At 45.4% G+C, this 27,227-nt stretch overlaps 1 protein-coding gene across 1 annotated transcript; it reads left to right on the top strand.

Moving 5' to 3' along the window:
* The first annotated feature begins 495 nt into the window (after positions 1–495).
* Positions 496–23,348, top strand: POU2AF1 (POU class 2 homeobox associating factor 1). The gene is made up of 5 exons (XM_058545253.1): positions 496–751; positions 19,052–19,182; positions 19,705–19,747; positions 19,832–20,097; positions 22,926–23,348. Exons 1-5 carry the CDS (start codon positions 736–738, stop codon positions 23,238–23,240), a joined length of 771 nt encoding a protein of 256 aa, XP_058401236.1. The 5' UTR covers positions 496–735; the 3' UTR covers positions 23,241–23,348.
* The last annotated feature ends 3,879 nt before the right edge of the window (positions 23,349–27,227 follow it).

A 27,227-nucleotide genomic window follows, 5' to 3' on the forward strand; every position in this document is an offset into this window, starting at 1 on the left:
TATTTAAGCATGATTAAGCCTTGCCGTTTTGGTGGTGCCTGGGGGGCATGGGGAGGGGCTATTGTGTTTTAAAATGGAATAAACAGAAAAGCAATATTAAAAGAATGAGGAGGTTGTTTAGCGAGGCTTGAAGAGACTACAGGTGTTTCCTCCTGTGTTGAGAACCAGTGACCCTTGGGAATCACATTTCCCGTTGAGCAGGGCCCATGGCGGACTGAGTCCTGCTGACACCCTGCTGGTGTAGAAGCCTGAACCGGTGCCATAGAAAACTCAGAGTTTTCCAGGGGGTCTTTTGGGCTCATCGTTGGCATGGAGAGGTACAAGGCTTGACACCCATGCTCCCGCAGTTCACACTCACACACACTTTCACACTCACCATGCATCATATCACACTCTTTGGCCACGTCCGAATGATCATGACCTTCTGTGCTGTGTTGTTGTTCAGATCCAGCTGGCTGGCTCTGTGAGTGAAGTTGTCTGCCGCCGGTGGGCCTCTGAGGGTGCGCACAGTGGGGTGACAGGCAGCCTTGCTGAAGAAAAAGTGCACGGATGCCTGAGGTGGGAGGATGTGATGACGCTGTGCCCCCGCGCAGCGGGAACTTAGGCCTTTAAAAAGCCGAGGAAACAGCCTCTGAGCAAGCAGTGGCTACACTGGAGGAAAGCACACCCAGGTCTCACATTAAAGAAGCCAAACTGTCTGCTTCAAAGAGAAAAGGCAACATCCTGTCACAGGCCATGCTCTGGCAAAAACGTAAGTGGTTTGGCCGTGGCTGTCAGAGCCATGTAAGCACCGGTAGGGGCTGGGAGTTCACCACTTAGCCTGTAATTGGAGAGGTGGTGGTTGTGATGGGGGCAAAGGGGCCTGGGTTCCCAGCCAGGGGAGGGGTGAGGTGGGCGAGATGGAGCCTGGTGGAGAAACCAGCCTGTCAGAGGTGATGCTGATTTTCCAGGTTGGAGGGGAACGAACTACTGTTCCAAGGTGGGACAGCTCATCGTATCTCCGCTGCTAAGCATGAATCACTGTGGTGAAGAAAGGGCAGTTTATGATTCACAAAACAAAAGCCAAATGTGATTATTGGTTTGGGGCCGGGAGGGGAAAGGTGTGGAGTTCTTTACATGAGTGGCTTTATTTTTATAAACAGCTACTCTTCAGCCTGTGGTTCAATTCTGTGGGCCTATTTCTGCCAAAGGTGTGTTTTGTTTCTGTGAATGCGTTGGGACAATGTGGAAACTTGGCTTCGTCAAGCATGTCTTCACTAGCTTCACTGTCTTGAATCTTGTCATTCTTCTTCCCAGTCTGTGGCAAGGCTTGTGTGTCCCAGTGCAAGGAGGCAGCGGGTTTATCTTTAACCTTAATGTTTATCCCTGGGGTTGGATGGAACAACTGTGAACTTTATTTTCCATTATGTGGGACAAAACGGAGACTTGTGTTATTAATAATTGAAGTCATACAGAGATTATCTACAATATTCCTTTCTTGAAATAACAAAGTCAACTTAATGGCCTCACGGGAGTTGAACCTTATTGGGGCTCAGCTCTGTACTTCCTCAAGAAAGAAGTATTACCAAAAAATTGCTCTGTCGTTTTAAGGGTGCTTAGATCTTTAAAATGCCTTTTAATGAATTCCGGTACCCCCTACTTCAAGCAAATTTAATACAAGAGAATCTAGATTTACAGAAAAAGATAAATCAGGGAGTGTTTATTTATTTCACAAAAGATATTCTATTGGAGCCCTTAAAGCCCTGAAAATATACCTTCATTGATTAAAACATAACTTACATTCACTTTATCACCAATTCATTGTTTCTTGTGTAAATTCTCTGGAATTGAGCTTGTTAATGTGTAATGTGGAGAAGTGATTTCAAAATTTCTCAGATTGTGGAGTCTCATCATTCCTTGATATTGGCAAGATGCAATTTTTTTTTTTTTTGAATAAGAAGAAATGAACTTTAATTTGGGCTTGAGAGTTACGGAATCCTTCCAAGATAATTAAGGATAGTCTAGTACGGATGGTGTGCAATGTCATCTGAAGGAGGATAGAGCAAGACCCTCATCTGCGGGGGGCAATGGTGCCAGCCCCGTGGGAGTGCTATGTGGCCGAGGGCGGGTGGGCATTAATGTTTTCTGGAAGCTGCTGAGCGTCCATGTGCCCTTACAATTAGAGCTAAATCAGTGGGTTTTATGTGAGTCCTTGGAGGGATTTCTGCCTTGGTTCCTACCTACTCAGAGCAAGTTATTTTCCTTTTTTTCTTTTTTAAAATCTTTAGGTTTCCAATATGTTAAAATAATACCCATTCCACAGAGCTATCCTTAGGAAGCTGAGATGCGACCGAAATGATGTTAATTGCTCTGCTTTTGCTTCTGTGTCTGAGATATGGGTTGCTTCCCTGCATTCATGAGCCGCCATATTTCACCCTTTTGGTTATGCACTACATTTTTTTCTTCTTTAATTCCTCCTAAGACATTAGCAGTTTTTTGAAAGGAGACGTTGGAGGCATGCTTCCTGCTCACATCCTGGAGGGCAGCCGGGTGCAGCAAAACTCCATCCTTAGGGAAACCATGTTGTAAGTTCGTCAGTGGAATGACTGGGGTGAATGGTTCTATATGTTCAGATGCACACAATCAAAATTCTCTGTAATTGTCCTTTAGTACCCTAAAGTAAATTAGGAAAATCCCCTGACACTGGACCCATCCCCTTACTCTGGATCCAAGTAAGGCCTTGTCTAGGGCACTGAGGGCACTTGAGTGACTAAACTCTGTGGGAAAACTAGTAAAAACAGGGCAGCATCGTCAGCCCACTTAGAAGCACCTGATGGAAGGGCAGGGTTTGAAATCAGACACCACGAGTGCTGAGAAGGCACTTTCTTTTTTCAGAAAACACCCTCGAGGCATGAGCTGAAATGACTGTACTCTGGGGTTCTGGAAAGGGTTAAGAAAACATTCACTTTGTAAATGTTGCCTCCTCCCTCCCTGGCCCATGACCCCCGTTTGTGGACTAAATGTGAACATGGGCTTTGGTTCAGATCAGCTCACAACTGCTGGCACATGGAAGTGGGAGTCTTCAAGCCCCAACCACGGATTCTAGATTTGCTTGAATGGCCAGTTGGATAAAGAAGCTACTCCACCTGCAGATTCTCCCCCTGGGTTCTGCACTTGGTCGTGCAAGTCCCACATGGATGTAAAGAACTAACATCCACCCCAACAAGAGAAGCCCTTGTTAAGGTCAACAGTGCAGTAGAAACAGCAGGAGCGATGGAGTAAGATAGATCTGGATTTGAAAGTTGGCTTTGCAAGTTAATTATTTAACCTTTTCATACTCCTAAAAATCTAGAAAATGGGGGTTCTAATGCCTGTCTTACAAAGTTTTTGTCAGAGCCAAAGTACAGAATGTAGGTAGTGTCATCAAATCTCCTGATAGCAGTAAGAGAGTACCTTCCCTCCTGTGCCTCCCCTGCCCTTGGGCCCATCTTGAGTGATCAGGGTTATGCTAAATTCCTTCCTGTCTATCCTTTTCCACACTTTGATTAGAACAGTTAAAAAGACACAATCAAAATATTCTTGAGTGATAGGATCTTACAAACAGTTTTCCAAGGGTCGAAATCAGGGGTCTATAAACTATGACCTAAGTGCCAAATCAGTCCTGCCACCTGTTTTGGTGAATAAAATTTTATTGAAACATAGCCACGTCTATTTGTTTACAATTATCTGGGGCTGCTTTTGCTACAGCGGAAGAGTTGAGTCGGTGCCACGGAGACCACATGGCCTGCGAAGCCTAAAATATTTACTAACCAGCCCTTTACGGAAAAAGTTTGCCCATCTCTGGTCTAAAATGATTGGGGTAGTACTTTAGATATTCATTTCCTTAGGTTACTCAGCATCCTGGGGTTCCACAATACCAACAGCAGTGGGAGATAAAGCATGCAGTCAATTGATTAAATGATATGTACAATGCCAAAATTTGATTTGACTTCTTCCTTAAAAGCAATGAAACTGTGTATAATAAACTCAACATCACTTGTTAGAAAATGAATGAATTGAACAACTGCTTTTTATTGTTGTTATTTGTGTTAGGGAAAGATCTACATGATAACCAAAGGCAGGCTTGACTGATTTTCTTTGAATTGGCTGGTTGCCTTGATGTCCTGTAGACTTGGCTTTGGTGTTTCTTTGCTGTAGTGCCCAAGCAGGCACCTCAGGAATGGGAAATAGTTATGATCAAATTATTACTTTCAGACAACTTGAACAGAGCAGAGGTTCACCAAGCAGATAAATTAGGGTCTCAAAACTCTCATTGACATAGAACTCTGGATTTACTCCAGGGTTCTACTAAATAGCCAACTTTTTTAGAGCAGTCAAAAATGCAGTTAAAGATAAGGAAAACCTGTAATATACACATAGTTTTTGGAACTCTATCTCCTGCCTAATTCAGGCAAACTCATAACAAGAAGTAACTTACGTTTGTGGACTGCCTCTAACGTTTCTATGCTGTGTTACAACCTTTGCTTACTTAATAAGCATCTTTACTTCTTACCAAGTTTATGTATAGGTTCAGTGGTTCTTGTTGATAAGGACAAGTAGAATCCAAAAGAAAGACACAAGTTCACATGCACAGAAGGAGGTGAAATAAGCGACACACGTCTACTTAGCACACAGATTTATTGGTAAAAGAGCAAAAGATATTCAAGGTGGACACTTAACTTCCTTCTCCCTATATTTACTAAAGAAAAGTCCCAGGTTTGTCTCCCTCTATGCCCAAAAAGTTCCTAAGTCAGAGGTTTTGAAATCCCTCTTCCAGGTCAAATCTGCAAACGTGTTCTGTTGTGAGAAACAAAAAGAACCAAGGTTGTCAACACTTATTAGCCAAATATCTGGACATTTAACTCACTTAGAAGCCCTGTAAAGTTTTGCTTTTAAACTTTCCCATTACAAAGCAAAGATATTAGGTTTCTTTCCTCTGACTTCTTTCTAAAGAAATTTATTTTCCCACTAACAAAGATGTCCACCAATTTCTCACTTTGAGCCAACCAAACCAAAGTTGGCTAATTGATTATGATCCTTAAAGTAATTTTCACCTTTATGAAACACTTAGCAATATTCTGGTTTTCTCACATTTGTGGAACAACTGCTTGATAAGAATGGGCCTGCCTGGGATGGAGAGGCCTTCCCTGAAACCCTCTTGTCTTGCTTGTGTGATGCTATGGACAAAGCATTGTTCTTGCAGGCAAGAGACATGGATTCTACTTTCCAATCTAGAGGTAACTAGGGGTGGGGCCTTAGGCAAGCCACCTAACCAGTCTGGCTCTCAACTGTTCCAGCTGTAAAATAGGACTTGCCTTTTCCTGGCTAAAGGCAAGGAGACTGAACTTGACTGAAGTCCTTTTCCAGCTCTAATTTCTGAGCTTTCATGAATGCTTACAAAAAAAAATACATGTTGGGGGCCCGCCCCGCGGCGTAGTGGTTAAGTGCTCACGCTCCGCTGCTGGTGGCCAGGGTTCGGATCCCGGGCGCGCACTGAGGCACCGCTTGTCAGGCCATGCTGCGGCGGCGTCCCATATAAAGTGGAGGAAGATGGGCACAGATGTTAGCCCAGGGCCAGTCTTCCTCAGCAAAAAGAGGAGGATTGGCATGGATGTTAGCTCAGGGCTGATCTTGATCACAAAAATAAATAAACAAATAAATGCATGTTTTCAAACACAAGTCCTTACTTTAACAGAAGAGATTCTTGCATCTGCATAGAGCAGTGCTTTTCAACCTTGGCTACACAGTGGAATGCTCTGAGAGATTTACGAAATACTGATGCCTGGGTTCCAACCCAGAGGTTGTCATTAAATTGCCCTGGGCATTAGACTTTCAAATGCTTCCCAGGTGATTCAAATGTGCAGTCAAGGTGAAAACTTGGAGATTGAAATTGATGGCTTCTAATATATCTTTGGACATTACACTATTATTAGCAGAACATGTTCAATCCTTTTCATAGGGGTAAATATTAGCTATGGGGTATTGAGTACATATTTGGTGCCATGCATTGCATCAAATTTTCTGTTGAATTAGTTTGGATTAAATTTGGTTGCTAGTGAAGAGATCCGAAACAATATGGATTTAAATAAGACAGTTATACATTCTCTCATGTAAAAGACATCCATAGTAGGCTGTGCAGGACTGTGTGGAGGCTCTACAGAGTCACAACATCCCAGGCTACTTCTATCTTTCTGGTCTGCTGTCCTTGGCATGGCTTTTGTCCTCAAGTTGCTTCATAGTTGCCATTGTAGCTGTAGCCATCATATCTGTGTTTTGGACAAGGAAGAAGAAGAAAAGGAAAAGGCAAAAAGATCATGCCTCTCTGTCATTGCCCCTCCCCCCCCAACCCACAACTTCTGCTGAAATCTAATGGCCACTCCTATCTGCAAGGGAGAATAGCATGATTGTTTAGTTGGGCAGATTGCCACCCTCTCATAATGTAGGGATTGTTAGTAAGGAAGGAGAGGGCAGCTGTTGGGTATGGCAACCGCCAGTCTTTGCCATACTTTCAATGTATTATCTCATTTAATCCTCATAAAAACTCCATGAGGTAGGTTCTGTTTTAAGCTCCATTTCAGAGATGAGAAAACTGAAGCTTAAAGATTAGGTTAGTAATTCACCCCCACAGCTAAAGCCATCTGAACCAGACCCCGAATATTGTCTAGCTAAGCTGTCTTGTCTCCCTGCCACAGTGCCTGTCTTACTCACAGGGCTTAGGTGGATGCTCTTGGTACGAGCACAGGCCTTCCATGTTAGATGAAGGACTGATGGCAAAATGAAATGCACCAGCTGGCAGATGTCTGTTCAAACCTTTAAAACTCACTTTTGATACATGTGTTTCAGCTTACTGATTGAAACTAAGGTCTTTGCTTTGCTGCTATTTCTCCTGCACTGGGCTCTTTGCTGATATTTTAGCTAGAATGGAGGGTTTAAAGGGGACAGAGGGACCTAGAATCTCCACCAAATAAGCAGCCCATCTGTTTTCTGGGCAGCACTAGTGGAGAACCCCGTGTGGCAGCCTGTGCTGGGAGCCAAGGCTTCTGCCTCCTTGGCACTTCCTTCATTCTGAACTGTCTAGACTTTGGAAGAGTCAGGCTATCCCTTTACGTTTGTGTGTGTGTGTGTGTGTGTGTGTGTGTGTGTGTGTGTGTGTGTATAGTGGGGGTGTGGAAGGCAAGATACAGAGAGCAAGGTTTTATTTTGAATTAAAGAGTGACATCTCTATTCTTTCTTTGCCTTTAGTGGTTTAAAGCTTAGCCTCTGGAGCAGGCAGATCTGAGTTCGAATCCCAGATTTATACCTTACTGGCTGTACGATGCTGGGAAGGCCCTTTGCCTTGCTCTGCTGCCATTTCCTTATGCATACAATGGAAATGCAGTTCTTACTTCATAGGGATGTGGAAGGTGTTTACTGCTGTACTTGGCATTAACTCAACATTCAATAAATATTAGTTACTATTATTGTTTTACCGCTCTCTCTCACTCTACCTCTGAAGACAAAGGTTATGCAACTAATTTTAGATTACAATTTGTATGGCCTCTGAGTTCTGCATTTCTTGTGAAATAGAAGGACATACATTTCCAGTCCCGTAACTCATGGTTGGGTTAGTGATCGGGGCTAATGCTGATGGTTACGTTGGCCATTCCGTGACCAAAATTGGAACCTGGGCCACAAATTCCTACCAAGCTTGTAAGGTGGGATGACGGCAGGCTTGTACTGACGGGCAAGATTGTATTTGTTTTTTTAATTCACAAGATTGGACTGAGGTGTTTATAACCTAGCTGTGGAGAATGACACTTGAGTATGCAAGAAATAGCACAAATGATACTGAAAACTGAAACAGCAATGTGCTGCCTCCTTTTCTTAGTAATGGTTTCATTGGTATCACTTTCTGGAAAGAGCAGGTAGCCAAAGAATTATAAACCAGAGTCATTCTCAGACCAGGTGTGGGGACCAAAAAGGATTTGACCATACTTAAGAAAAGCTGAATTACTTTTTAATCCTCTAGAAAGAACCATAAATTTAATTGGAAGAGAGGAAGAGTACAAAGATTGTTGTAACTTTCCAGGACTGAGAAATGCTGGGGAGATAGAAAAGAAAGGAAAAAAGAGAGGCAAGAAAGTTGAAAATAGGAGCAAGTTTTAATGCCGGATGAAGGCAACACTAATTCAGGAAAGAAAGGTGTAGAAGGAGAATCAACCATCCATTTATCATCTCATGTGTGCATGCATCCATTCAGTAATGGAATTATTTCCAGTTAGGGAAATCAACCCATGAAATAAATTATCTCCAGCAGGACAGAGGAGAAGATGGAGTCAGAGAAGGTGTCATGGAGCATATGGCATTGGATATGGATCCTCAGGAATAAGTGATAATCAGACTTCTTGCTTAGATCCTGGGGGATGAAGATGCATCCTAGGACATAAAATACGAGTATTAGGAGGAAAATCCAAGGATATCTAGCCTGATATCTACAACAATTTTGTCACAAATTCCTTTATTAAAACCAAATCTACTGCAGAACTCCAATACAAAAATAAAAATGGAGCAGTTTTGGGAGGATATCCAGAGCTCATTCATCCCCAGACTCCCCTGCTTCCTTCCCTTTATTGGCAACTACAGATGCCTTCACTATATTCGAGGGTTCTTTAGATCATAGCTTGACAACTCTGACTTGGACCAATCCTCCACTCCTTCAGCAAGATCCCTGACTGCTGGTCGCAGGTCCTTGGTTTAAATACTTCCAGGGTAAGAGACCTCACTCCTAGAGAAAAGTGAGTCATTGTAAAGCATGTTTGTGTTGGTCTCCATGAAGCTTTGAAGCTGTGAAGGTCATGTTTTCAGTCTATGTGGGTATCTTGTGAATAAGGAAGGGGATACCTTCCTCAAAGATTGACCTAGTAGAGACTTCTTTCCTATGCTTGATTTTCTAACAACTTCTACAGTGTCCTTCACAAGGGACTCCCCCAACATCATGAGGCCATTGATTACTAAACCAGAGACTTAGCAAAAAAGCTCACCTTGGCTGGCAGTTATATCTCACATCACAAATCAATTATCAGGGCTACTTTCACTCATGTAGGCTGTACCACAGGCCACCACGAGCACTGGGGCTTCAGAAGTTGGGTCTGATCCCAAATGCACAACTGATGCTGGATCTGAAGAGTCCTTCCTCCAAGTAAATGGTTCATACCTGAGGGTCTCAGGAAAAGTTTATTTCTTTTATAAGAATCTCTTTGGTCTTGAAAATCTTAAACTAGGTATTGCTTAAATCAAAAAATAAACAAATAGATTTCCTCTTCTCCAGCAGCCTAACCATAGGTTTTTCCTGTTCTAGATCAGACTGGCCATTCTAGATTCAGGCTATAGGTCTTGCTCTAATAAGGAAAGATGTATTCATCTCCTCTGCTCCATCTCCTCACTCAGGTGCTCCCTGGCTGTAGAATTTGGATGGGCATCTCGGGTTGGCTCACCCCCGACATGAATATGGTCTTGTGCTCTCAGTGTAGGCTCTTTCTCTCCCTTTTTGATCCCTGCTACTCTCAGTAAAGCTGAGGCAATGCCCAATATATCAGCCAGAAGTCTGCCTTGCTCTAATAGGTAATAAAACTTCCCTCTCTGACCACCAAAGAGCCCTCCCTTATATACTACCACCTTTCTATCCCATATGTGATAAGTGCTCCTAGGTTTCTAGCCCTTTGAATAAGTATCCATGACTATTGCCTTAGTCATGGCTGTGTCCCTGTCCTTTTGAGGGGCCACATATGGGTCAGGACAAGGGCATGCTATCTTACTCTCTCTGCCACTCAAAAATCTTCAAGGTACTCCTTTCTGAGGTTGTCTTTTAAAAGCTCAAGTCTGCTACAAACCTAATCCTCTGGTGGCTATTGAAGAAATAAGTCCTTCTGCTTAGCTCATGGTATCCTTACAAGAGGCCAATGCCAGGATTTTGATGTATCTTGTCTAGGCTTGTTCTGTTTGCAAGTGACGTCATTGACCAGTCTCTCTGCAGCATCATTGTCCTCCCTATCTCTTAGACAGGGCTGTCCTGACACTTGGGGTCACCAAGGCATGACTTCCAGGAGCACAATGAAGGCAGGTTGAGGTGGCCCTTGTGGGCAGCAGAGGGCCCTGAGTGTATTGAGGATAGAGACATTCAGTATCAGGATGCAGCAGGGCATGGGGCAAGCAGGACCAGGACTACTTCTCTGATGAGTGATGGGCCATGGACTGTTGGCTGAGATCAAAGTGGAGATGGCCAATTGTTGAGCATCTATTATGTACTAGGTGTTTAACTGTGTTAATTTCCTATATTCCTCATGATAATAGCAAGCAATGGATATTATTATTCTCATATTGCAAACGGAGAAACTAAGGTACACATAGGTTAAGTGATTTGCCAAGTGTCACACAATGATAAGCTATGTAGTAGGCTATCCAAACTAGGTCTGCTTGAGTTCTAAACTATACCAAATGAATTCGCAATGCCAAGGATTTTAGGATTGCATTAGGTGCTTCTTCCCTTTCCAACTGAAATACGTTCCCCTTTAGATGGAGGTGGGTTCTGACTTTCATTGAGGGTAGTTGTAGCCTGACTCAAAAGCCCCTGCATCTCAGGAAGGTCGATATGAGATTCAGTATAGAAACTATGAAGCCAGCTGATTTCCATCTTAGAATCGGAGTTCCTAGAACTAGTCTTCCCCTAGTAGGCTAATAAGCCAAGACAGGTTAGGCGAAACATCTTTGGGGTTCACCCAGGGTCCCTAGGCTGGGGAAGGACCCTGAACATCTGGGCTACTTTGTATGTCTTGGGCAAGGCTTACATACATAGTGTGGGCTGAGCATGACCCCAGAGCAATCTCTGCCTTAGAGACAGAACAATCATACCACTTGCCACTCTTCTCATTATTCAGCCCCTATAGAATGGGGCCCCCAGCTCCCTGCTCATTCAAGCCCTGGTGAATCAAGCAGAGGTGGAAACCAGCCAAACAAGCCAGAACACTTCAACTATGAGGCAGATGCGGCTTTGTCACAGTTTGTAATTCTAGGTTTGCTCGTGCAATTATTTGATTAAGTCTGTATTCCCTACGAGACTAGACAGTAAGCTGCATGGTGGCAGGGACCTGGTTTACTCTGCTCAGCAAGTACTTGTTCAATGAATGCTCTGTCAGGGGTCTCCTATTCTTGTCCCCTACGCTGGGACATGGTATATCTGAGCTGGAAGCCCTTTATGCTCTGCTGACCCCAGTTTCTGTAAAAGGCAGCAGATGCAGCTGGTTTCTCAGGTGGACCTATCCACTGTCATTTCAGCCGAAAATACCAAAAATAAAACTTTGCGGGGAATTGTTTGGGTCTCTCAGTTCTCGTCACTCCTCATGTGAGCAGACTGCTGGTAAGCTTCTCATGGACTTCTCTCTCCTCTCTCGGTTGGGAAACACTATTTCTTGGGGGTAATTGGCAATCGAGGGAGACCAGGGTGTTCCAAGCCCAGACTCCAACTGGAGGAAGGAGGGTTAGAACTGGGCCGTCATTTGATGACTGACCTCCAGTGTTACCCAGAGAAATAAACAGGACTTGCCCAGGCAAGAAGGAAGCAGGCAGTGAGGCAGAAGTGGACTGCACTTGGAATCAGAGGTCCTGGGTTTAGTTTAGTTTAGTTTAGTTGATGGGTTTAGTTGATGACCCTGATATTTACAAGTATAGTCCTTGGGCGAGTGGCTTCACATCTCTGAGTATCACCTTCCTCATCAGTGAAAAGGAGGGTGAGAAGAAGACCTCCCCTGCCTATTTCAGAAATTGTGGTGAAGCCTCACATGAAATCATTTGTGTCAAAGGCTTTGTGAGCCACAGAACACCAGGCAAAGGTGAGCGCGGTTATTTCTGCATTCCTGGGAGTTAAGGTCCTGACCAGGAAACACATGGGCCTTTGACACTCATTCATTCAACATACCCGAGTCTCCACAAAGACGAAGCATTACACTGACACTGCCTCACGGAGTAGAGAGCAGAATCTAAGAACCTTCCACACTCTGCTTATTCTGCAGGAGGTCTGGAGGGAGGGTGGACGTGTGGTAGGAAAGGTGCTGAGGGCACCTGTGGGATGGTTGCCTCAGCATCAGGGCTTGCGAGGAAAGAGTCTGAAGGCTTTGGCTCTAGATGCCTTCTAGCTGACCCTGCCCAAGGTCATGGGGCAGGACATCCAGAACTTTTGGGACAGTCCAGGTAATCCTGAGGCTGCAGAGTGGAAACACCTCAGGGAGGAGCTTGGTGGATGAGAGTGGGCTGTGGGTAAATGGGTTCTCTATTTAAGCCTAACATAATTTGAGAGGAGTGTGATTGCCCTGGGTGTGCATGCCAGGCTGGCTAGGGCTTCCTTTAAATAGGGATCACTCACCTCCTAGAGTCCTTTTGTCTGGGGCTCCGTGGTTCTAAGACTGAACAACTCTCTGCAGTCACCTCAAATGTACTTGAGGTGTTCCCCTGGCTCCTCTTGATCAGGATGTTCCCTCCTGGTCCCTTTGGCCTGCCTAGGTCTGGAGAAATTCTAAGTGACTATGGCCCTCCTTTGCTCTTTCCCCGTGGACTTGCCTATGGTTGATGAGTGAACTCTGGGAACTGATGGGAATACACCTCTTAGAATGGGGACACAAGGAGGGGAAATGCCACTGACTGTTCCCTTCTCTTCTCCGACTAGACCAGAGAACATGGGGCCAGCCGCCATCTTTGAGATCTCTTAACAGAGACATCCCAGTCTACGCATTAAGACGTTATGACTTATTCCTTTTTGGCTGCCCCAGCAGCCTTACAAGCAACATCAAATTGTAACTCAGTTGCGGTTGCACTTTCCCATATCTTCTGAACACCTTCTTTAAAGCCACCTTTTTGTCCATCTATCTTTTTCTCCTCTGCCCTGGATGCTATCCAAGTTGCTAGAATATATGAGTGATGTGTTGATATTTCCTGGCTACAGGATCCTCTCAGTTCAAACATTAGTGAATAGGAAGCCCACATTTACATGCATATGAGATCTCTTTGTTGGCCTACATCAAAAGAAAAAAAAAAAAGTAAACTACAATCTAGTGTAAATTGGACCATTGGGCGGGAAAGATTTTCTGTAGCGTGTCAAGTCCAATCTTTGGCCAAAGCTCAGGTTCTTTCTTCCTGTTTGGAAAAAAATCAGCCATTGTCCATGAATGGAAAGAACAAATTTGAAAACTTTTACTCAGACCTTCACCACAAGAAGACGACTCGCATTAGTGTTTCAGTTAAGGATGTGAATGATCCTTTAGCCGCCCTGAGCAAAACTTTCCCAGGAGTCCTCAGCTGTCTTAGGCTCAGAATACAAACAACCTTCTTTACATTAAAGTAAAAATTGTGTCAGCAACTTTGGTGACTTCATTTTCAGTTAGAAGCTAGGGCAAGTTTGTTAGCCCTAGGCTTGAATTTTTATTGTTCAATTATTTGTTTTTGGTTTTGCTACAAGTAAAGAGAAATTTATTTGTATGTCTCCTTAGTGGATCTTTTTTTTTTTTTAAATAATACTGAAGATTCAGCAGCCAAAGGGAAGAATATTTACTGTGGTTTATTGGAGTAATCAATAGTGTGTCACATGTCCTTCAGGACTACAAAGGTTTTATCTTTCAAAATGGCCTTGTGTGGCTGCGGCCTCTAGGTTCAACCAGTCAGTTGTAAATGGAAAGTGCTTTCAGAGAGCTTAGATTGTCAAGATGGGTGGGATGGGTTCCTCTTCCTGGAGCCCTGGTGATGGAAATGTGGGCTGATCCTGGATCCCACCTGGCCCTGAGAGCAGCAATCCCAACTGTTGTCCAACTTACTGCCTGGCCCTGGTGGCTCATGGGAAATCTGTAATAGGACAATGGCTGGGAGAAGAGTCTTCATTCAAGAGCATCTTGGAGAGTGTTCCAGGGAATGCCTGTCTGAAAAGGCCTCTCTTAAAATCACCCAGAGGAGAAGTTACAGTGACCAATGCCTGGGTGTTGGTTAGGAGGGACCCACCTCCTTAGCTGAGTAGCTTTCTCACTGTGGCGTGAATGTGGTTTGCATGGGGTTATTAAATAAATAAGTGCTGACAATTTTGCATATTTCCTCGGTGATACTTATACCTTTACCAAGGAATTGGAGGACCAGGTTTATTTAAATCAGTAGAATCCATGTGTTCCCTAAGCTTCGTGCAAAGCAAGCACGGTGCCCACAGGCAGCCAGAGCGCTGTCTGAGGTGACCAGACGGCTTGAATCTGTCATGGTTTGTGCTCTCCAGCAGAACAGCAGCTGCAGGGCTCTTATTTTTGTGATGCGGAGCATGTCCGGGTGTGTGGCAGGGGGAACCGAAATATCCTCTGCTGACTTTTTATACTTTCAGATTTTTTCATTGCTCATTTTGGAAAAGGGAAGCCCTCACTGGGGCCAAATTCATAGGTTTTTCTGTAAATGACTTTTGTTTTTTTCCCAACCCCATTGGTGACTGACTTCTAGTGGTATGGAAAAACAATATGGCTGAACTTAGTCCGAAAAAGGAGATTTCCAACGAGGACCAAGAGGTTCATGCTTAGGTGGAAAGATTTTTCTCAGTGATGGATACTTGGATGCCCACAGGAGACTAAAAGGGCCTTCAGACCACAGGATAAATGGTGAGAAAGCTTCCAGCTTTGACAGCTTGCTGCCTGGAGCTGCAATTTGACCAAGGGGTTATTAAAATCTCTGGCCAACTCTACTTTGGGTAACTGGGCTTTCATTTCCTTTGCCTGTGTATTATTATTTCAATCAAATGTTTTATTTTCTTTGTTTATTCTTTTATTTATTATTATTTTTTTAAGAAATTATTTTAATAATTAAAATTTTTTTCTTTTAAATATTCTAGTTTAGTCGTTTTAAAGCTAGCTCACTTTAGGGATCCAGAAGCCCCAAGGCAAAGCAGTCATGATTTCAGACGAACTTCTATTCCTCTTCCAAATTTGTAATCGTGGGCTCATTTCTCATGCTGGTGGCAGTAGGGAGTACAGTGTTTACCGTGGAATTAGTAATGTTTATTGTTGCTTCACAAAGGTTGGTGGGAAAGGCACCAACTGCAAGTGTTCACCTTGCAAATACACTTGGCCGTTGGGCTCCTTCGGGAATTGTCCTGAGGCTTCAGATTCTGATATTTCATGAGCACTTTGCAAAGACACTATCAGAAGCACCCTCACTCTTGCCTATTCATCTGGAGTCAGTTATAGGATTCCTTGGCAGCTGGTTGTGGACTCATGGGTGGGCAGTCAGGAGATCCTTGGGAGATGTGGGAGTTCTGTGACTGCAGTAGGAAGAGGTGGGGACTTGGAAACTGCTCTCCATATGGTCGTTGTGCCAGGGCACACCTATTGACTCTGTGGGTTCCAAGGAAGTCCAGACATCAGAGGGTGATATCCTCTGCTCACAGCACCTCCCCCAAGCCCTCTTTGTTCATCGATTCGAAAACAACAGGAGGCAGGAAGCCCTCACTTGACGAGATCCCAGAAATGCCCAGCTGGACTCTTTGCAGCCAAGTGTTTGATGTGTCCACTTCCTGGGAGGCAGTGGGATGGGGAGTCCTCTGGGTCCTTCCCCAGAAATGCACATGCAATTCAGAGTGGGATTAGCCATATACCTGTCTTTGATCTGCTCTGAGATGTGTGCATGTGGGGTTAAGCCTTTCTTGTCCCCAACTTATTTAAGAGAGTGACCACAGTGCTTAGACCCCCAAATAACTCTGTCCCGCAAGCTTCTCCCAAATGGGCAATGCCTCAGGCTGCACTTTGTGGCTAAAAATAGCTGGAAACTCAACTGAAGACAAGCGTAGGTTGAGTGATATGGGTGTGACCAAGGCTGATGTGGCGATGGGTGATCCTGAGAATGAGTGAGCAGAGTGTGAGATGGCAGGTGCCCCTGTTTCTCTGCCATGTCAGGCCACACCTGGGGTCTGTGGTCAACACTGGGCATCATCCATCATAAGGGGAAGTGGTAAATGGAACTTGTGCAGGAGTGATGCACCTAGAAGGAAGGTTAGAGGGATTCAAAGCATGTCATTAAGAAATAGTTGAAGGAATGGCTGAATGTTCATTCACTCTACAGGGGACCTGGTATCTGTCTTCAGATGCTAGAAAGGGATACTACTTCTAAGGCTAATAATAACATTCATTCACACTTATTCAGTGCTTACTCAGTGCAAGCTCTATTTTAAGCATTTACATGTAATTCTCAAATTAGCCTCCCAGGTACCTACCATTGTGATCATCATTTTATAGATGAGAAAGATGTAAATGGACTATGAATTGTGAGTTTCATTAGAAGGTAATACAAGAAAAAATGGCACTTGTAACCATGAGGCAGATTCAGGAGGAGGAAGAACTTTCTGACATTATAGCTCTCCAGAGAAAGGTGGAAGTGGGTGGAAAATAACATGTATCAAACATCTACCATATGCTGGACATGGCTTTGGGAGCTTCCCATGTATTATCTCAGTCAATCCTCACAACAATCGTGAGACAGGAATTATTATCCCCATTTTACAGATGAGGAAATTGAGGCCTAGGGATGTTAAATAAATCATCTGAGATCTGTCCACCAGTAAGTGACAGCCCAGACTTGAATACAGGTATTTTGGCTCTCAAGTCCATTGTCATTGCTGCGTAAGCAAAGGTGATGGTGCACAGGTGGTCCCGGGGCACAGGTACCAGGCTGGCTTTCTATGCTATACACTCCTGTTTCAGTCTGAATTTCACAAGTTGTGAAATTTCACAATTTCACAAGCAACTGTTTTGCTTGTCCCTCCTGCTAGACTGCAAGATGCCTGTGGGCAGGGGCCACATCTATCTTGTTCAGTGCTGTATTCCTAGTGCCTGGGGATATTTGAAAGAATGAATGAATACCAGTAGAGATCCCTTGTTATGACAGCAGAAGTTAAAAAGAGGATAATTAACCTCCTATTGGGATGTTAGAGGAAGATTCTTGTATTAGATCAGGGATGAATTATCAGTGGTTCTAATGCCAGCAGAGCTTCAGAAACACCTGAGGGATTTTTATAAACATAGATTCCTGGGCCCACGTCAGACCCTCAGAATCAGACTCTGGGAGCAGGCCCTGGGTATCTATATTTGCATATCTCCCTGGTCCATTCTGCTACTAGGCCAGATCAGGAGGCCCTTGTGGATGCATCTGAGTCCAGGGTTCCCTGACTCTGCATCATGTGTTCCTGGGGCCTTTGGACACCCTCTCCCTCTTCCTGCTGCCTCCCTCTGCCTGATGGTCTTCGAGGCAGAGTGTGTGCCAGAAGCATGGATGGAGGTCTGGTGCTGAGTGAGGCATGGGATCTTATCAGCCGGGTATTTGCTAAGCAAAGTTCAGCCAGGGCAGCACTGCAGATCCGGCTTTAATAGATACCCAGGCTTCCGGGCTTTTGATTCAGAGCCCAGGTCCCTGGGGCCCTTATCGGTGGATGATATTGGACTCCCTGTGTGAGTCCTAACGGCCAGTGCTACTCGCCACTCTTGGCTGACCCTGGCCTGCCCTTCAAGGGCCCAGGGCCCTAGGCTGTGGGCTGCCTGGGTGGGCAGATTGTCACTGCCCAGCCATGGCTGCTGTTGGCTTGCTCTCCCTGGCCAGGAAGAGCCCTATGTTCCACCTCAGTGCTTTGGTTTCCTGGCTTTCATGACAAAAGGCAGAGGGAACCTTCTCTCAACAGCAAGGCTGGACACCCTCTAGCCCCGGGGCATGTGGGTCACCATTAGGTATTTGCCTATGTCCTGGGAGCCACTGAGAACCCGGAAGCATTCACTGCAGCCCATTCTAAAGGTCCAGGAGAGGTAAATGGGAGACGAATGGCAGTGCGTTTTAAATAATCACCTAACCAATTAATCAACAAATAACTTACCGAGCTTATTATGGACACGCTATAGGGGAGGATATAGAGAAATAAGGTACAATATCTCACCTTGAGAAGTTTATAATCCAGTTAGGGGCATGAGAAATTTACGCCAAAAAAGAATTACTAATTATTATATAGCAGACTACACATTTATTGAATGCTTACTCTGTACCTGATTTTATACTAAGCCTATACTATGCTTCCCATTTACTATGTCAGTGACTCCTTGTGACATTCCTTTAATAAGAAATTGCAGGTTAAGAGGCACAGAGAGGTTTAGTAACTTGCCTAGGATAGCACAGCTAGAATGTGGCAAGGGCAGGTTTTGAGGCCTGTGTCATCTGACTCAGAGTCCCTGCTCCTATGTCATCCTCTACTGCCCCCTGTGATGAACACTAACCAGGTCTGGAAGTGTTGAAGTAGGATGAAGCAAATTTTGCGGGCTGCAGTGGTCAGCCAGCGGGGTTGTAGTAGTCTTGGGTCAGGAAGAATCAAGTGGTTGAGACTAGTGAGAGGGAATTCTGACCATGGGAAAGCTCAAGTAAAGATGAGAAGGTATGGGCTGGCCCCATGGCTTAGCGGTTAAGTGCGCGCGTTCCGCTGCTGGCGGCCCGGGTTCGGATCCCGGGCGCGTACCGACTCACTGCTTGTCCGGCCACGCTGAGGCCGCGTCCCACATACGGCAACTAGAAGGACGTGCAGCTATGACATACAACTATCCACTGGGGTTTTGGGGGGAAAATAAACAAATAAATAAAATTATAAAAAAAAAAAAGATGAGAAGGTAGGACATGCAAGGAACATGTAGAGAAGTCTAGATAGACCTCTGGTCGGAGTCAGGGCTTATGTAGCGGTTAGTGGGCAAAGCGATTGGAAAAATGGGTTGAGATCACACTGTGGAGGACTTTCAATTGTAGATTAGATGTGGGTATTAATCATCTGGGTGAAGGGGAGCCATAGAAGTTTTGGGGCAGGAGGAGTGACAATACTGGGAGAAATATTCTAGGAAGTCTCATGTGGTCCTCCACCTTCAGGCACAACTTAGGTGAGAAGGCAGACTCCTGAGGAGAGCAGGCACATCGGGGTGGGGGCTTGTCTGAGAAGGGAGATGAGCACCAGTGACATTGCTTTTCACAGCCACAGCTCCAGAACAAGCCCCGGCCCCACCCCGGCCGTACCAAGGCGTCCGTGTGAAGGAGCCAGTGAAGGAACTACTGAGGAGGAAACGCGGTCATGCCAGCAGCGGGACAGCAGTTGCACCTACTGCGGTGAGGGGGGGCACTGTGGCCAGCGTGTGTGTGTGTGTCAGGGGTGGGAGGAGGATGGCCAAAGGGGTCAGGTGGGATGCACTTCCTTGCTCCATGGGTTACTCATTGCGGGCATGAAGGTAACACGTTGCTTTGGTATGGCTGCTGGAGAATGGACCTAGGGTAGAGCAAGTTGGTGGTCCCTTGAAGTGGGATGAGGGATGTGGGCTGGCTGGCTTGGCCCACTGAACAAAGTTATTGCCAGGGCCCAGGTGAGCGAATGACTTATACATCCTGGCATGAGTTGGGGGCTCCCCATGGGAAGAGGACAATGCCAGTTCCCCAAGTGCACAGCCTTTTTGCTAAATGGAAACACAAATCCCTCAAAAGTGTAGGTGGTGATGGTTGGGACCTGGGGTGGGTGTTTTGTTCTAACAAGAGAGATTCCCCTATACTCTCCTCCCCTGGGGCCCTCTGGACAAGTTTCCTGCAGAGGGCTAGTTGGACATGGCTGAACACTGATCCTGGTCTTCTCCCCTCTAGGTGGTGCTGCCCCACCAGCCCCTGGCGACCTACACCACAGTGGGTAAGAGCTCCCCACAGCCCTGGTCTCCTCCAGGCCCCTCATCTGGGTGACATCTGCAGCTCTGTCATTTCTTTTTTCTCACAGGTCCTTCCTGCCTTGACATGGAGGTCTCTGCTTCCACAGTGACGGAGGAGGGGGCCCTGTGTGCTGGCTGGCTCTCCCAGCCTGCCCCGGCCACCCTCCAGCCCCTGACCCCATGGACGCCCTACACTGAGTATGTGTCCCATGAAGCTGTCAGCTGCCCCTACTCAGCTGACATGTATGTGCAGCCCGTGTGCCCCAGCTACACGGTTGTGGGGCCCTCCTCCGTGCTGACCTATGCCTCCCAGCCGCTCATCACTAATGTCACGGTATGTCACACAAAGGCATTGCTGCACCATCCCATGCCGAGGGCACCCTTTAGAACCTGGGCTGATTTCCTGACGCCTCCTCCTCCTTGCTATTGCTATTCCCAGGATAATCGGATCATCTAAACCCACCCCATCCTCCAGGGAGGCCTCCTTTTATTCCCATTGACCTAAAATATCTTCCACAAAGAAGGCTTATGGCCTCCCTCGTCATGCCTTATTCTCCTCAGGGTTGGGATGTTCTCCTGCCCCTCTGTCCTATATCTCCCCTGCTGCCCCGAAAGCAGTGAGTCCTGGTCACGGGTCTGAGTTTTTAGCGAATAGGGTATCAGGTGAGATCTGCATGGGGTCTTGGGCCAGAGCCAGCTTTTTACTTTCTATTCAGATAACTTAGGGGGTGATCGTTCACTAAACAATGGGATTTTCCAGAAGATTTCTAGGCTGAGCGATAGGTGACACAACTTTTCAGAAAACTACTTTTGATGGGGTCACACCCACCTGCAGGGCAATTTTTCGAGTTCTGCCTCTAGCATCAGATTGCCTGGGTTCAAATCCCTGCCCCTTCACTTACTAGCCATGTGACCCTGGGATGAATGACTTCATTTCTCTAAGCCTCAGTGTCCTCATCTGTAAAATGGGAATATTAACAAGAGGGCTGATGTCAGGATCAAATGGGATGATGCATGTAGAAGGCTCATCATAGTTCCTGGCATACAGAAAGCACTCAATAAATATTAGTTATTATGATTGTCTCAAAGTCAGCCAACGATATTAACCAAGGGCTGTCTTTAAGTGCCAGATGGGACAGGAAGGGCCTGCTCCCTCAGGAATGGAGGAAGAAAGTGAAATAGTTTTATGTGAATAGTACCTGTTGACCAAAGGAATGGGAATCCCCGAAGTGTTCAGAGGAGAAAAGGCCTATGGTTACAGCTGATCCATCTCTGTTCAAGGAAAACTGTGGAAGGTAGAGCTGGGGTCTCATGAGTAGCTGCAGAGCCCACCCTTGATGGTAGAGCTTGCTTTGGTTCCCCATGTCCCCTCCGTTTCCCTCAAGGGTCCAGTATCATCCTGATGTACCTGCCCTTTGAGCACCATCCAGGCATGGCCTGCAGGAGCCCTCCCACCCCGTGCCCACCTGGTTACCCAGCAAACCAGTTGTGGGGCCTGGATGATGGTAGATAGGAAGGAGTTAACTCAACACCTCTCCCAGGCATCTCATTTCCTTATCAGGGGGCCCCTGGCCTCATTTCCCCAGGGTGTGGGTGGTGGGGGGTGGACATAATGGTTTCCAACCATTTCAATCCCAAGAATTCCTTTTATTATTTACCCTTTCATCATCCCCACCCTCTGCTTTGAAAGGTTCTGTGTATCAAACAAACTGTATTTATTAAGAAATAATTTATTTGTTTTGCCATTTTATAAATTAACTCATCAAAGCTGGCTGGAGCTACCAATCAGCACTCCTGATCAGCAGGAGATAAGGCCTGTTATGGCGCTGGGCTGATATAATTCTATTCCTGACCAAAGAAACCCCGCAGTTGCCCTTGACTTGCACAGGCGTATGACCTGAAAAAGTAAGATTTCCATTTGGATTTTTGAAATATTCGAAATTATAAGGCTTTGTTGGGAGGCCAAAAGGCCTCTGAGACCCTTTCCAGTTCCATCATTCTATAGAAAAACACTCTGAAGCCTTGCTATTCAAACTGTGGTCCTTGGACCAGCCGCACTGGCATCACCTGGGATCTGATTTGACACGCAGAATCCCAGGCCCCATCCGAGACCTCCTGTACCAGAATCTGCCTTGTAACAAGATCCTCAGGAGACTGAAATAAGCTCTTCCCTAAATGACTCTAATGGTTTACTCTCAAGACACAGTGGCAACCGGAGAGAGAGAGATGGTAGGGGAGGTAGGGGCAGTAGGGGGATATTTGGGGCTCTCTTACCTCATTCCGTGCAGGGACCTTCCTCTTCCACCTGCTTCCTCAGCTGTGGAAGATAGTAAGAATCCAGGCCCTGCCTCTCTTGCAGGCTTGACCTCAAGATGGTAGGGGGGTCGCTGTGCAGGTGAGTATTATTTGTAGAGCACCTGAGAGAACGCCTCTGATCTTGGAGGTACCTGGGATGGCCACGGGGGGCCCAGCTCAGAGACAAGAGGATGAGGCCATGGAAGGCTCTGGGTAGCTGTAGGGAAAGCCAAATCTACTAACAGAGCAGAGCTTCCCCAGCCTCCAGGTCTGGCCCAGCCTCCCCGTGCTGATCACCACCAGAGGGGGTGGGAGGCGAGTGGAGCTACGTTGGCCCGAGTGGACCTCAGGATGCCAAAGCTGCTGTGTGGAGCCAGGACTGTCTTTGTGTCCAGGCAGGATGGTGGCCACCTTTGTAATACAGCTACTGTGCTATGAGACAGGCTTGTTATTTAACCTGCTATGTTTCACGGATTTTTAAGAGGTACATTTTTCCCCATATTTTAATATCTCTGAAATCTAGATGCATTTTATATTCAGTGAAATCTGGAAAAGCATCTCTAATTTGCTCAGCCCTATTACATCAGTCCTATTTGTAACCTATTTTACAGATAAGAAAATGGAGGCTTGGGGAAGTAGCATGAGCAAGGGCATATAGCTAGTGAGTGACAGAGTTAGGGACACGCTTGAAGTTTGTCCAGCTTCTCCCTTGGGGAAGACTTCGAGCACTTGGAGGTAGAGCCCCACAGAGTGAGACGGTAGGAAAGTGCCAAGTTGAGGGGGAAATATAGGTCCCCATGAGGACATGGAGGGGCAGTGTATAACCCAGGGCTGCTAACTCGTGGTCCTGTGTCTCCCCCATCACAGACGAGAAGCGCTGCGACGCCCACAGTGGGGCCCCAGCTGGAGGGCCCAGAGCACCAGGCACCCCTCACCTATTTCCCGTGGCCTCAGCCCCTGTCCACACTGCCCACCTCCACCTTGCAGTACCAGCCTCCGGCCCCAGCCCTGCCCGGGCCCCAGTTTGTCCAGCTGCCTATCTCTATCCCTGAGCCAGTCCTTCAGGACATGGAAGACCCCAGGAGAGCCATCAATTCCCTGACCATCGACAAGCTGCTTTTGGAGGAAGAGGATAGCGATGCCTACGCGCTCAACCACACGCTCTCCGTGGAAGGCTTTTAGGGTTGGCTCCCACCTGAGAATCCTGTTCCCTGAAACTGGGATTTAAAAATGAGCCTGGGATTGAGCCTCTGATTCATGTTTGTTTGGAGTAGCCATTTCATAACTACACTTTCTACCCCAAACTAGAATTGTAGAGTTTCCTTCCTTCCTTCCTCCCTCCTTTCTTCCCTCCCTCCCGTCCCCTCCCTTTCTCATTTCTTTTTTTTATTTCTGTTCCATTTTGGGAGGGAATTACAGGGATATTAGAAATAATATTGATGCCAAGTGTTGACAAATCTGTGGCCCAGGTGCTTTCATTTCTGCCACATTTCATTCCTGGAGAAGGCCCCTTCTCTGGAGAGCCCGCTGCTTCGTTGGAGCAGTGGCCCTGCTGAGCTGTCTTTGGGCCAGTGATGCCCTGCCCTCTGTCATTTTGAGTTGTGTGGGGTGCCCTGCAGGAAGACCGGCCCTGCCAGCACCTCCAAGGGCAGACCCAATGCCAGAGTCCTTGAGCTGTCAGTTCCCACAGTTGCTCCTTTGTTTGCTGTTCTCAGAACCGGCCAGATTTACAGTCTAGCAGCAGAGTCTCAAGGCCCGGGGCTCAGCGAAGTGGTGGGTGGGGGGTGGGGGAGAAAAATGAACATCAGAGTGGGTGGTGGTGGGGTCAGAGGGATAGAGGAAGAATGGGAACACGGTGTGTGTATATATGGTGGGGGGGGCATGGGGGAGGGTTTTATGGGGAAAGCAGGACGGCTGAGGAATGGTTTAGCTCCAGATCACTTCGTTGTTAAAAAGGAGAATAAACTTAAGAAAACTGTGGCTTTAATAGGTGGTTTTGTAACTGAACTCAATGCGTTCCTCTCTTGGTGAGTGTGGAGCTGAAAAGCACAACCAAGGCTGAAGTGGGTGAAGAAAAAGGTTTATTGCTTGCACAAGCAGTGGAGAACACGGAGGATAGCTCCCAAAAGCAGTGCTCCCGCCCCTCCCCCCAGCTTAGTGCAGGTGGAGATTTTATACACCAGAGTGCAGAGGATGTGTTACACTGTGTAACAATTGGGCATGATCAGGGTGCATGTGCAGGCTGTTACATAACAAGTTCAATGCCGTTACATAACAGGTTCACTGCAACATGCCATTTAGAGCTGGAACCGTTTGCAGGGGTCCTGCTGCAACCGTGTCAGTTTCACTGTAGGATGGCAACATCTGCAAAAACAAGGACATCTCTTCTGAAAAACAGCACATTTAGTTTCTTCCTTGTCTGGAAAGCATTTGACAGACTATGTTTAGTTATGGACCCCGATTTTCAGTAACCCTTTCCTTGCCTGGTTTCTGGACACAGTTTTGCTGCTCTCCTTGAGGATACTTGCAAGGAAAGCTGAACTCTTGTAAACAGGATGATTGATATGTCTGCTTCTTCCCATGTCTGGATCTTCTGTGATGCTGTGTGTAAGCCAAGTTCCTCGGAAGCTCCATGGTAACTGGGTCCTTGCTTAGTGCTGTCACATGTGCTTCTTTATTGTCTTAAAAACCTCCATGAGCCACCATTATGTGGAGCCCAGGCTTCTTCTTCAAGCACAGTCCTTGCTGGAGGCTTCTAGAACCTCAGACAAAAGTATCATTAGGTTTCATTTCAATATTTATTTTTTTGCTGGAGAAACTTCAGATTTGCAGGAGCCTGAGCACAGCTGTCACCAGGGGTGCTTAGCTCCTGACAGGGGTGTGTGCTTTGAGAACTGGCACATCTGCTAATGACATCACTGTCACTATTAGGCATTAGTGATGGAATCCAGGTAGACATCATGGACTTTTCTGGGAAATGATGGTTTCTTTGACGTATTTTATTTGCCACTTTAAATAAAAACTGGAGAAAGTTGTCTTTTTTTCTGCTTTGGGTTTATTTTGACTCAAATTTCTCAGTATCTCCCTAAAGTCCCACTACAAATATCTTAAATTATCTTTATTGATTTAATTTTTAGATTTAAAATCTTAAGCAAAAATTTTAGATATAAATTTACATCTTTGTTGTTGGTGATGGTCGGTAGGCAAGGGAGAGGAGGTCTCAGGGCTGCTTGATTAAAAGCCCTGGTTTCCTATAAAAAATACTATGCAAGATTTTTCAGCTTATTATATGGATAAGAGGATGCAAAAGCAATCTACATAAGGGAGTTTAAGTTGGCAAAAACCAGCAAAGAAATAAAGTACTTTAAGTATTTGCTAAGATTTAAATAGTGTCTTTTTTTCCTTCTTATCTCGCGATAAAATGTCTTGGTTGCAGTAGTCCCTCTAGGTTTCTTCCTGTTTTTTCCTGCTATGATGGAAACATTTTCAGCAAAGATTTGCTGAGACTTTTCTGTGCCGAAGTGTTTTATTTCTTATCAAATTAATCCCCTTTAGCTCGCAGTCCCATGTCAGGCAGTGTCCTTATAGGAAGGAACTTACACTAGTCTTGTTGACTTTGCAACTTGATCTGCTGCAGGGGAAGATAAAACCAGCCCCACTATGCCTGCAACGAGTTCTTCCAAGAAGAACATGCAAGGCCAGTAGACTTGGTTTCCAGGGGAGTAGGGATGTGAGGAAAGGAAGGAAATCTTTTTAACACTATTGTTTGTCCTGTTATTCATGTTACATGAGTAAATTTTCATGATGCTGGTCCAGGGATAAGTTCAACCGTTGGCATTTCCATCAGTCAGGACCCCGGGTATGTGACATGATGCAGAGCACTATGCCCAAGGGAAGCCATCTCTTAAGGCCAGACATCACAGTGAAATGGAAATTCAAGAAGCCAGCCAATCCCTTCTGATACCAGTCCTTGGAGTGAGTAACAGTTTGAAGGGGTCTCCTCTTCCTGGTGATTTTCTGAGTTACTAAGAGCCTCTGAGCCCACTGCCTTCATTGTTAATCTTTACTGGGGTAATTGTTTTTTTAATGTTCCACCTTATTCTGCCATATGTCTCATTTCCAGATTTTTGGAGACAATAGTACATCCAGTTATTTAGCTCACTTTAGATTATTGCCACCATTGTCCTTTTTAAAAAAAATTCTCTATGTAGATCGTAATCCAGAAAAAAGACATGGAAAGGAAGGGATTTGAGTTTTTTTCCCCAGCTTTACTGAGGCCCAGCTGTAGGTGAAGACCTTTAAAAAATGCACTTTGCATTACTCGCCCTCTTTTGTGGTAGAAATGTGAACCATTTGATCTGTAATATGAAGAGTGTGGCCAGCTCGGTGTAGATTGCTTTACAAGATTCTGATCCATGAGGCTGTCCCTTTCCAGCTTGAAATAGGGGAGCAAGGAGAAGATGAGTTATGTGGTAAGTTGAAGAAGGTGGACATCTATAAGATAATGAAATCACCGACCAAGTGGCTCAAATTCTTCGAACATTAGTCTGTACCCATCTCTAAGTGGAGGTTTGAAGACATGTTCTAAAGCTAAACATGAAGTTCTTGAAATGAGAAATCATAGATAACTTATTTTGTAGTAACTTCGTTTGTGAGTCAAATACATGGCGCTTGATAATTCCTCATTGAAATGAATTAATTTGGGAGATTCTTCATTACATTCCATTTAGGAAAGACTGATAAAGATGATTGCCACTGATTATAGAGGTCTCCTTTATTAGACTTATAGACACATGATGCTTCTTGTTTTTTTCTGAATGCATTATGGTACAAACTTCCATAAGCTGATGTTCTTAATCTATTTGTCAGTTTTTCCACGTACAGCTATGGCTACTGTGGAAGGGTTTAAAAATGCTTTTAATTAAGATTTTAAAAAAATTTTGGTAAGAACACTTAACATGAGATCTTCCCTCTTAACATATCTTTATGTATACAATACAGTACTGTTATCTAGAGGCATAATGTTGTATATCAGATCTCTAGAACTCATTCATCTTGCATGACTTAAATGTTATGCCCATTGATTAACAACTCTCCTTTTCCCCCTCCCCCAGCTCCTGGCAATCACCATTCTATTCTTTGCTTCTATGAGCTTGACTATTTTAGATA

This window comes from Diceros bicornis, chromosome 7 (assembly GCF_020826845.1).
Source record: "Diceros bicornis minor isolate mBicDic1 chromosome 7, mDicBic1.mat.cur, whole genome shotgun sequence".
NCBI classification, from domain to species: Eukaryota; Metazoa; Chordata; class Mammalia; order Perissodactyla; family Rhinocerotidae; genus Diceros; species Diceros bicornis.

Coding starts and splice junctions, on each gene's coding strand:
- POU2AF1 (XM_058545253.1), top strand. Junction 19,748..19,831: donor GGCGACCTACACCACAGTGG/GTAAGAGCTCCC, acceptor TTTTTCTCACAG/GTCCTTCCTGCCTTGACATG. Junction 20,098..22,925: donor CGCTCATCACTAATGTCACG/GTATGTCACACA, acceptor CCCCCATCACAG/ACGAGAAGCGCTGCGACGCC.